We start from the raw sequence: 12,202 nt of genomic DNA on the forward strand, positions 1-12,202 counted from the left end.
ATAATTGAGACCAAATGCCCTCCTTATATCTTGTTAGTAATGTTAAAGTTCTTTTTTGCTGTCGTCTTAGACAAAGGAGGAGAACAGAACCTCCACATCCTGCCAGACGCCCAGGGAGAACCAGTGACAGCCACTGCCCGGTGCATCCTCCAAATTCATTCAATAGCACTTCCATAGAGATGGGTTCTCCCAACATGGCAAGTCACTGCAGTCCACGAAGTCTCCTGCAAAACCGCAACATCAACACTGACAGCCCAGAAAGGAGGCGCAGGCCTGGACATGGCAGCCTCACTAATATCAGTAGGCACGATTCTCTGAAGAAGATAGACAGTCCTCCAATTAGAAGGTCTACATCCTCGGGACAGTACACAAATTTCAATGACCATAAGCCACTGGACCCAGAGACTATTGCTCAGGTTTGTGGGGTAATGGGAGAATTTCATTATCTTAATGGAAAGCCTGTCAACGGCATGTCGTGAATGCTTTATAACTGGCCCATTCTTAGTAAGGAGAAAAAGATAAATATTTCTGTAAAGTAGCTGTCGTTATTCTGACATTGGTAACAGGAGCTAAGAGCAGAATGATGAATCCCAAGGAAAGCCAAGAGGAAAAAAAGAAAATCTTAAACTACAAAACATCAGGCCAATTTATAGAGGAGCCACCACCATATCTCACAGTGAAACCACCTATCTTTAGTTGGATTTTTATAGCAAATGGTTTTCTCTATCTCATGGTTAATGGGGAGAATTAAGTTGATGTTCTTTGTTCTCTATTATTCAGCATTCATGGGGACTAGGGGATACTGTTTAATCAAATATGCCAGTTTTCTGAAAGCCTTCGGCTTCATGCTGCAGCTGTTCCCCTCCAGACAGTCTGCATGGAACCTGAGAGGGAGGGGTGGGGGGGTCAGGCTAGAATGAGCAAACCCTTACTTACTGTAGTTTCGTCTCCCGTCCCTTGCAGAGAACAGAACGAGAGGGAGTGAGGCTGGGGTGGGTGAGATACTGGTTAGCTATTCATTCTGGAGCTTTGCCTGTATATTCATTGTCTATAACTCATTTCTTAGTTATTAGGTGGCAGACTCCAAAAATCAGAGGCTATGCCTTAAAATATCCATCAGTAAAATTCTAACTGGTACAAGCTGAATGTGCCCTCGATGACTTCATGTCACCTTTGCTAATGAAGTTTGATTTAATAGTCACTTGTACTTTGGGGGTCACCCTGACATAAAAATGTAAACTCTGCCTTGTACTTCATTTTTTTGTCAGAAAACTGATAACAGGATAGTTCAAAATGTGGAAAGTTGACTGTTGCTGAGGATGAATAGAATGAGAATACAAGCTATTCTCTGCAGTATCTAGGACAGGGGTGGGGATTTCTGGTCTTCAAAGGCCACCAACCAGTCAGGTTTTCAGAATATCCCTAATGAATATGCATGAGACATATTTGCATACAACTAAGGCAGTGTGCATGCAGATCTGTTTTATCCGTATCCATTAACAGTATCCTGAAAACTTGACTGGTTGGTGGCTCTTGAGGATGGGAAGTTCCATGAAAATGTCTTTGATTAGTACTTAGCAAAAACAAGTAATTCATATCTTCAAGGCAGATACTGTGTTTCCCCGATAATAAACCCTACCCTGAAAATAAGCCCTAGCTTGATTTTCAAGATTTTTGGAGTAGGGCTTGAAATATAAGCCCTACTCCAAAAATAAGCCCTAGCTTTTAAGTGGACGCACAGTTCCACTCCAAGACTTGCCCGACACCCCCCCCCCCCCAAAGACTTACCGAACGTCCCTGGGGGGGGGGGCCAAAACCCAGGGGGGCAGACAGGGGGTTGTAAAAACAAAAACAACCCCCCAAATCCACCCAACCCTTCAATTTTACTTCATTGCACCCCCCAAAACATGCAGAAATTGCCTGGTGGTCCAGTGGGATCCCGGGAGCGATCTCCCACTCTCGAGCCATCGGCTGCCAGTAATCAAAATGGCGCCGATGGCCCTTTGCCCTTTCCATGTGACAGGCTATCGGTGCCATTGGCCGGCCTCTGTCACATGGTAGGAGCAATGGAAACAAAGGGTTTGGGAGGGGTGCAGACTTTATCTGTCACATAGGAGCAGCAGGGAATGTATGAGGTATGGAGTAAAGCAGAAGGTGGGAACCAAGAGACGATTAAGAATGGAGGGCAGAATATCGGGACCAGAACAAGATTCTGGTCAGTCTTCTGTATTTATTGAAGAAGGGAGAGGTAGAAAGGGCAAAAGGGAGTTTAAAAGGAATCACCATGATCTTGTTTCAACAAAATGATGTATCTTTCTGTACACTTCAGCTCACTGCTATAGAGAGTTTTTTCCAGATATATTCATCCTTATTAAAGAAGGGTCTCCCTGCCAAATATTAAAAACAAATTTGCATAATTTCATGCATTCAGTAGGATCCCAGGTACACAGCTGGAATCTAGCAAATCACGTGACATTTTAAATTAATTTCTGTGCTATATTAGATTAAATGCTTTGTAGCCACTGAAAATGAAACTTATGGATTCATTTTTTTTTTTTACAGCACATGCATGGTTACAATAATTTCATAAAATACCAGTGCTAATAAATGTGACTATATTAATGATCCAATATTGCTAATCTGTTGAAAAAATGCATGCCGGCAACTAGCCAAAAATATTTGTGTTCTGCAAATAATGATAATGTACAAGGTATGTTTGAAATTTTCATGGCTTGGTTGAATTTTTAACCTGCACAGGCGTATAACAGGATAAACATCCTGCGCAATATGTTTAAATAAAATACGGTTTAGTGTTAGTTTCACTTTGTGCTTTGTCAGTGAAACCCATTTTTTATGATAGCTTTACTAGTTAGAGTCAGTAGAATTTGTATATAAAAAGTTGTGTTCAGTTTGGTTCAGCTGCTTGGAATGTTAAACAGAAAGGCTTTCTCTTTTCTGAAACAGCATTGCCATGCAGTGCACTGTGACCTGACTTGTAGATTTTCCACTGTTTCCATTCTCATAAACAGGATATTGAAGAGACTATGAACACGGCCCTGAATGAGCTCCGGGAGCTGGAACGGCAGAGCTCTGCTAAACATGCCCCTGATGTGGTGCTGGATACCTTGGAACAGATTAAGAACTCCCCTGCTCCCGCAGCCTCAACGGAATCGCTGAGCTCCCTTCACAATGTGATGCTGAGGAGTGCTGAGCCACAGATCCGACGCAGCACCAGCACGTCCAGTGACACCATGAGTACGTTCAAGCCCATGGTGGCACCTAGAATGGGAGTACAACTGAAACCCCCTGCTTTAAGGCCAAAACCCATCATTCTTCCTAAAACCAACCCCAGCACTGGATCTCCCCCTCCTTCACAAGGTCCAACAGACAAATCTTGTACAATGTGAAAACTATGCAACATACCTGGAGTATTATAGAAGGGCAGAAAGAGGGGGGTGGGGGTTCTCATAACATCAGTCATTCCTGTTTGTAACTGGAGTTGTTTGGCTTTCATTGTTTTATTGTGTAATATCTGAAACGAGCTATGTTTAATAAGGGCATTTTTTTTTTTTTGGACTGGGCTGCTTTTTACATTATGTTCAACAACAGAACAACATGCAGGGTTATATTTTCAAAAGAGAAGCTTGCGCAGTTGACTGGATTGCACACTTACTGTAGTCAATTGCACAAGCTTCTTTTCCAAAGTGCACAATTTTAGAATGCCAGATGCAGAAAAATGACCATGTGTTATTCACTCTCTGGGCATCAGAAACAGTGCATTCCCAAGTACAGGAGAGAAGCATTTCTCACTTATTTGCAAAAGTCACACTTTAAACCTAGGTATTTTTACAAAAAAATAAAAAATAGCAAACACAAAAAAGTGTCTAACACATTCCACCTTAGCTGAAAAGCAGAAAAGAGATTTAAACAATAAACCAAGCATACACCCTGATCCAATTTTGAAGAGATGGAAAAAAAGACAACTTGCAAACAAAAATAACAAAAAAAAAAAAAAGTTTCAATTTAAAATTATTTTTCATATTTGCTAATATACATTTGACGTGTGTTGGCATATGCCTACTAATTTATGACTTATTGCCAAAGTAAGTAATACAGAGTTCTAGAAGTTGTACTGAACCTGAAGCTTCTTTGGAGGTTGTGATACCTCTTATTTAGACCAGCAGAAGAATTGTCCGACCCCAATGATATGTACATGTGCTTTCAAGGCTGTGTAGGAACCATGTGGTTTTGAAAGTTCATGTATTGCATCAGTGGATAACTCTTGCATTAGAGATGAAGGGTATCACAGTCTGCATGACTCCAACATTTGCCAAAATAGCTACACAGCTATACCTGATATTGTGAGACTTTTCTTTGTCATGCACAATGAAAAAGAAGCCAACAGGTTTTTCATGGGTTTGAATTATGTCAAGGGGGGAGGAATTAACTATTTTAATAAGCACTTTTGAAACTGGCAAAAGTTATCAGTTTTTACTGATTCTGAAGTGTACTTTTGCAATTTCCCATTTATATTTGTGCACAGACAACTTTTGAATCAATTTTGTAGATGGAGATCATGGAGTTCAAATATAATTGAAGCTTTTGGCATTATAACATCATAAAAATGTGTTAGCATGACTAAGTACACAATTCTGACAGGTTACATCTTATCCATTGCAATGACAGTGGCTGCTGTTTATCTGTTAGGAACAGATATTTTAGAGAAAACTTATGTTAGCATCTTTTTATAAAAGGGTTCATAGGTTCAAATAACAGACCCATCCATGTTTTTGGTTCAAAGAAAACATGTCAGTGTCGCCTAAACTACTGTTTATATTTTCTGATATTGGCAATGATGGGGCTTGTAGCTATAACATTTTCATAACCATTCTCTCAAGATAGCATGATTTTTCAGGCCTGCTTCTTAAGGGAGGCATGTAAGATCCTGGATTTTGACATTTTCAATAAACAAAATACATGTTATTAAAAAAAAAAAAAAAAAGCAAAATAAATGGTTATTATTCTCATTGTTGTAAGCCCATTGCTGTCTGTTTACTGTCAGATATCCCTATGGATACCGGATTTCTATGGCATTTGTGGGCTTCTTGTTGGCCTTATGGATTGCTATCAAGGAGTTGGTGTACATTATCAGATGATGAACCCAGGGCATTCTGCAGCTGTGGTGAAATCATGGTCTGCTGCCTCTCAATAGATATTACCCTTGGCTCTATTCCATTACACTATGCCCACTACCTTTATACACAGATCTCAGATATACAGAACCTGTCAGAGGAGCTTGAGCTAATAAGTCATTGTTTATAGATGGTATTCTCATTTCTCCATCTTCTGGCATATTCACTCTGATGGACATAGGTCTCCTCTAGCTCCTCTCCAGAGTCCTGGTTCCAGCAACTGTCTTCTTTAGCTCACTGAAGGCTTCATCATTTTTCTTTGCCATGGTTTAGTCTAAGGAAAATTGTCCATTATTATGTACATTTTTCTTTGTCACTTTTCCTCTTCTTTGTGTTGTCTGTTTTATCATCTTCTTTCCTCTGATTATGGCTCTTCCTTGGCACTTACTGTTGAATTGATTTTTTTCTCTCTCATGACTCAACAAGTTTTAACTACCATTTACAAGCAAAACATATTGTCAAATTAATGTTCTGAGATCATGCCATAACCGGAATGCAGAGGACAAAAACAAATGCTACAGCTGGTGCAGTAACTATCAGTAACTAGTGAGGAAGATAACTATGCTTAAATGGTATGACAATTTGTAGATCTATGAACAAGATTCATACATTAAGTGTGTTTTTGTGCAATAATTTTCTTCTGTATCTTAAATATCCATAAACATTTAACTAAATAAGATAATATATAAATTAATGCACATTGGAGTAAATTTAGAAATAACACACATGCAGTATATATCAGAATGAGTTTCTCAATATGAATGATGGATTGGCTAAGACAGAAGAGACAATGTTGGAGAAACTCCTGAGATTGCTATCAATTTTAAGAAATGTGTAAATTTAACCATATGAGTAATACACATTTCAATCTAATTTCTTAATATTTTAGCAAATAGTTTGGAGCTTCTCCAAAACCATCACCCATTTGCTAACCTAAAAATTATTATAGAGTTGATTTCTTTGTCTCCAGGGAAATACCATGAACCATGAGTAAGGTCAAGTGGGTAGATACAGACAAGATATGTAGAAAACAAAATGATTTCTAATTCGTAGGTGAAAGAATGTCATGGTTTTCTATTCACTTCAACAAGTAGTCAATTTAATAGCCAAAAAATTTCCATCCATCTCTTTTTACTTCCTTCCAGTCCAGTGTACAGCCACAATCTGCACAAGAGCACAGTGATAGATGATGCATGTGATTAAGGTAGGCTGTTGAGCATAGAGTCTTAAGATCTTTTGATTTTGCTAAATTAAGCCACATATATCCACAATGGGTTTCTCTAATTTTGAATAGAACAATGCAAGAAGAGGCCCTGAGAATTTTGAAACCAAATACAATTATTAATGCAATTATACAGGGAATACTATTTCCTACACAGCTTTTTTACAATCAGATTTTGTCAAACTTATTCCTAAAATAGAAAGTGCATGACTCTAAAAGGTTTCATATTCATATAATGCAGGGAATTGTGGCATAACTGAGACTATATATTATGTTTTAGTATTCAGGCATTTATATAAGCAATGTCATCAACATGCCTCTGCTATGGTTTAGGAAGATTTAATGTGGTCTTGCTACCTGATTTAGTTTTTAACAATAATAAGTAGTTTAATAACTGAAGGAGTGAGTAATCAGAAATGTTTAGAGACAAAGGATAAGTTATCATCTGAAAAGAAAGTAATAACCTTTCTTAAATAGGCAAATGAAAGACTTTGTACACATCCAGAATCTATGATGTTCTATAGATCACCCTTATGCTACCTGAAAGTCAGTAGTTGTGCTTTATAAGGAAAAATTAAATTAAATTTCAGGATAGAGAGTTCAGAATAATTTGTAAGTCATGAACAAGATTACTTCTTTCCTAAAGGGATGTCCTCTTCAAAGAAAAAATAGGTTTACTAAATTCTGTCTTCCCCCATACTTTAAAATGATGGTTCCCAGTGCTCGCTTCGGCAGCACATATACTAAAATGATGGTTCTTAAAGCTGTCCCATTTTCAGGATATTTGCAATATATATTCATGAGGCAAATTTTCAGATACTGAATCTCCAATGTATTCAAATTTATCTCATTCATATTCATTGTGGATAATTTGAGAACCCAACTACAGTGGGTTAATACTGCAGTTTTGAGAAACACTAACCTAGAGAGACATAAACTAACAGCAGGCCTATCTACAGTAATCCCAATTATTCCCACCTGCTGCAATACTATAGACTTTATTACCTTGATTTTGTCTTTATTTCTCCACTGCTAAATGTCTTCTGTACCTGGTCTGGGCCTTGAATTAAAGTTTTAGTGACTGTCCTAGCACTTCTGTTGGCAAGTTCTTCATGAATCTGCCACTCTTTTCTAAGAAAATATAATTCCTTTTATTACTCCAGAGGTTACCCCTCCAAACTTTTATCATGATCCCTTGTTCTGGCACTTCTTTCCACAATAAAATGCACGTCACGTGAGCACAATTTATACTATTGGGAGATTTAACTGCCTCTAACATATGTCCTGGAGTCAGGCATAATAAACAATATGGGGCAAATGGTGTTGAATCTGCATCCTCTTTCTAGTTGCAGAGATCACGCACACATACACACACACACACACACGTGTACAATATTGACTCAGCCAATCCCAGCTGATTTCTTGTGAAGCCATCTGAATTGCATCATCTCTCTGGAGGTCATTCTATTTGTGCTTTGATTCTGATGCATTCTTATGACAAGAGGTTTATTTGGTAAACTTCTCTCTGATTTTCGTGCACAAGAAGGTTAATACGTTCTCACCAGGACCAAAGTGTGCATCAAGGGAGAATAAGATGACAAGGACAAACTATCTTTAAAAAAAAAAAGAAAAAAAGAAAAAGGGCTTGTGCGTAGCTTTATAGTCTAGCTTAGTTTCAAACAGTTTTCAGAAATAGCGCCCAGAGGAAATAAATGTATCTTGCCAAGAAAGTGTAGACAATACATTTAGAAAATGAACACTAACAATGTGCACTTTTATCAAGTATGCCTACTGCAATTAAACTATACAGCAGAAATGTGGAAAAATATGCTCAGTTTTACAAGTAAAGAAAACATTTTTGGGGAGAAGCAGCCACTTCATTGTGCACTTTGGAAAATGTGGCTTGGATGAATACGTGCTTGATTTGCACACCATTGGAAAAGAGGCCACAGAACTTTCTTCTTAAACATTTTTCCCAGTAGATACAGACGGAAAGTAAGCTTTTCATGTACTGGGCCCATGAAGATCTGATGCTGCATTATCTGTTTTAAATATAACTAAGATCACAAATGGTCCTCACGTTGTAGAACATTTCATACATCTAGCTTATCTAAAAAATAAAAAAAAAAGGATGCTCTACAAAGCTAATTAACCAAATGGCATTGTGTATTAGTTTTCAGCTCCTAATGAGACTGAAATCTGTGCAAATGGAAGTCTGTGGATTTCAGAGCAGCCTAATAAGAAGCTGACAGATCTAGCTGAATAGTACTTTAACTTAATATTCCTTGGACTGCATTGTCCGGTGTAATGTATCTTTGTATTATGTGATTAGAATCAAGATAATGTTGTAACAAATGACTGTATCATCACTGGGTGTCCCAAATAGGCTGGAAATATGTGAGATATGGTTACTGTACTGATATTATTGAACGGAGATGAATAACAAGCTAGCTATTGTCATAAACTAGAAAAGGTGCTTGAGGAGAGTCGTATTTATCCAATTTCAGTTTATTGGTGAAAAATCCTCAAATGAGAGCTAGTAAAAAATAGTTTGTGGCTAGGAAAACAATGAAAATTGTAAAACAAAAACAAAAAAAACCCACCTTATTTACTTTTACTTATTACTGATGAGTACATCATGTCCACACCCTTAATATAATGAGGTCATTACTAACACACAATAAGCTATGTTCAGTTGCCTCATGTATCCTCGCTATATACCAACATGTACTTTTAACGTTATACTGTATATAGAGAGAAGCAAAATCAAACAGTATTAGATTCTTACACAGTCTGGATCCACAATGATGATATCAATCACTAGAAAATAATTATGGCGTGCATAAGTGGCTTGGATCATATCACTGTGTAGTTTTGCTGTACGTGATTAACTTAGGGATACAACCTGAGTATCAGTTACTTGTCTATATATAGACATATCTCCAAAGGAAATATAGCTCACCAGAACAGGAAATTCCTTCCTAGTTGCAAAGGTTTCTCATGTGAATATATATATATTTCATTTTTGCTCTGTACATTGTCAGGATTCTCCCAGAACTTTTTTTTCCCCTAAGAAAGGTACGCCAGTCCACTTTTTCAGATGTTATGAACTTGCTTAGTGGTCAGCTGGCATATGATGTGGTTCACATGTAAACTAACTGTACAGCTGTTTTGCACATGTTAACACTAAAGCCATAATGTTATTTCTCTGAGCATTTTCCATGTGGTTTGTCTGATCTCCAGTACAGTAATAGTATGCTTTTGCCCAAATGACAGATGGGGTTTGTTGCCACTCCCAAAATGCCGGGGCAAGGAAAGCAAAAGTTTTAGTTGGGGGCACACAGAAGTTTTAGTTGGCATTCAATGTGTATCACTTCCTACAGAAAAGCAGAATTTAATAAGGATGGTGTAAGACGTTAGTTTCTTAGTAGCAGGAGGTTGGCTGTTTGTTGAATTAATTGAAATTCTGTATATTTGTTGGCAGCTGGGAATGATTTCTTCCAGCGTTAAGCAACTGTAAAGCCAGAGCATAAAGTGCATGGCCCGTTTCTGAATTTGCATTTGGAAACTGAACTGTTCAATAGGAAGCTGCTGTTGCTGAGTGCAGAAAATCATCAGTGTGTGTTTGTCTTTGTGATTGCTGAATCTTTAATACTTGGATCTGTTACAGCTTGTGGTGCATTTGGAAAACTAAAGTCTGCAAATGTTTTCAAGCTTCCTATCTAAAATATGGCCCAGTCTGATAGCCACTTACCTCTTCCCTGCACAGTCCTGGACGCTTTGACACATTCAATCTGAGCCCAGTAACCTTAGGTGCAGGCAGACTTGAAAATGTACGAACTATCACTGTATACTTAAATAGTCTCAACTTTTAGGAAGATCACTGGAACAAACTGGAATTTCTGCTTTCATTTTCATAAAGATAACCTGTGGTATAATTAAAGTGGGTACCGACATCTTTGAATTACATAGAGAGTTTTGTATATTTAAATAATTATACTTGACTGCATAATGCTTATATTAGGAATTGTTTAGTAAAAGAAAATATTAGAAGCAGTGCATTTAGTGAATGTCCATTTAGTGCATTCACACAAGTTAAATGTGTAGTTTGATGGTTATAGATATTTTAAAAACATTGCGAGGATCTGTAACAGGAAAGACTAATACAACTACAGACATACAGTAGGATAACTCCTGCACACCTAATTAAATCAGTATTGTCCTTTACTGTCAGTTTGATAAATTGCAGTACTGGTAGCTTCCTGCTTGTTGACTGTTACTTAATTGTGTCAATGTACATCTGTAGTATGTACATGTGAAAGTGCCTTTAAACTTTTAGAGGAACTTCAATCTTACTCTTGTGCTGTTGCATTTCCATTACATTCTTCCTCTTTTCAAAGAACAAAAAAAGTTAAAATGATACAGTCCTGGAAAAATTGTACTGTTATTTTGTTGTGACAATGCACTTTTCTGTATACATTTTAGCATGTACCATTACAGGCTTCAGCATACATTCAGGTTTGTTCCTAATAGTGTATCTTTATAATAAAGGAGATAGTTCTGTCTTGTCTTATTTGAAGTTCATTTAAACAACCTCTTCCATGTATATATCAAAACAATGATTTTTCTTCCAAGCAATACACGATGAAAGGTGGTGTGCCAAAGGTTATAAGATTGAAATGCTTCACTACAGAGGTTATTTTTGCCCGTAAAGTAAATGTTGCAAGTGGCATCAACTGAAATGGCCCTGAAATCGGGATCTTGATGTAATGTCTTTCAGAAGCCCTCCCTAGGCATGAGATTTCCATTTTACCTTCAGAACTAAGACAGGAGATGGGTGGGGTGAAGGTGGGTGTGGGTGGTGTGAATGGGAGGATTGTGGTCTAGCACTTTGAGTTGAACTACCAGTCAGAAGCCTGGACTGTGACTGTCGCTGCTTCTCTTAAGATACCGAAGAAGTCCTTTATTTTCCTGTACCTCTATTTACCCATCTCTAATTAGATTATAATAAATTTGTCTCTTCCCACCATCACCCCCTCGTAAAGGTATATATACTGTCCAAATATCAGAATATGCAACATAAAGTTTAGATATTGGATGCTTATAAATTCAGTTTATTACTCTGGATGAGGTTTACAGTAGAAACAACAGTAGGGAACTGCAATATTATGTTGCCAAATATGAAAGACATTTCTGCTGGTGTCTCTTCTTCTGGAGGTCCCCATGTTCTTCTATGTAGACAGTATGCTTTTGATATAAAGTGAAAATGGCCTGAGAAATGCAGAGCAAAACATTTTTTCAAACAGATCATACCACATTAAGCCTTGTGACCTATTCTGCATAAATAGGCCCTGATATTAATATAATGCTAGAGGACAAAGGATGATACATATATTCATTTTACATTGGTAGGCTAGATCCCCATTAGATGTATTTGTGTATTATATACAGACATGAAATAATTTAAGTTAGGAGCCAGAGCAATAATTTGTTTTGTTTTTTTTATATCCTGGCAGTTTCCTCCTATTGCATGGGCTTACAATTCAATTATCAACAGTCTCTATTGGGCAACAGAACAATGAGCTTTCATTCTCAACCTCCAGTGTTTTTCTCCCTGTATTTATAAATGCCGCTCCCCCATAATCCAGCTATTGCCGTGATAGGTTTTGGCCAGTGGGCCAAAGATCACAGCTCCTTTCAGAGCCAGATATTCGTCCACCATGAGTCGAACAAGTAGGTGTCATGGTTGTGTAATACCTGAGACTCAGGCTGCCTCCACAACATCCTC

The 12,202-nt window shown here is 37.7% G+C and overlaps 1 protein-coding gene across 5 annotated transcripts in view; it reads left to right on the forward strand.

The window, feature by feature from the left end:
- The window catches only part of SRGAP1 (SLIT-ROBO Rho GTPase activating protein 1), a 483,812-nt gene extending 472,825 nt beyond the window's left edge, over window positions 1-10,987 (forward strand). For all 5 annotated transcript variants that reach the window (XM_029615376.1, XM_029615375.1, XM_029615378.1 and 2 more), the window contains exons 21-22: window positions 71-416; window positions 3,030-10,987. In XM_029615376.1, coding sequence (XP_029471236.1) covers window positions 71-416; window positions 3,030-3,407 — 724 coding nt within the window. In that variant the 3' untranslated portion in view covers window positions 3,408-10,987. The remainder of the gene's footprint in view (window positions 1-70; window positions 417-3,029) is intronic.
- The last annotated feature ends 1,215 nt before the right edge of the window (window positions 10,988-12,202 follow it).

This window comes from Rhinatrema bivittatum, chromosome 9, assembly GCF_901001135.1.
Source record: "Rhinatrema bivittatum chromosome 9, aRhiBiv1.1, whole genome shotgun sequence".
NCBI classification, from domain to species: domain Eukaryota; kingdom Metazoa; phylum Chordata; class Amphibia; order Gymnophiona; family Rhinatrematidae; genus Rhinatrema; species Rhinatrema bivittatum.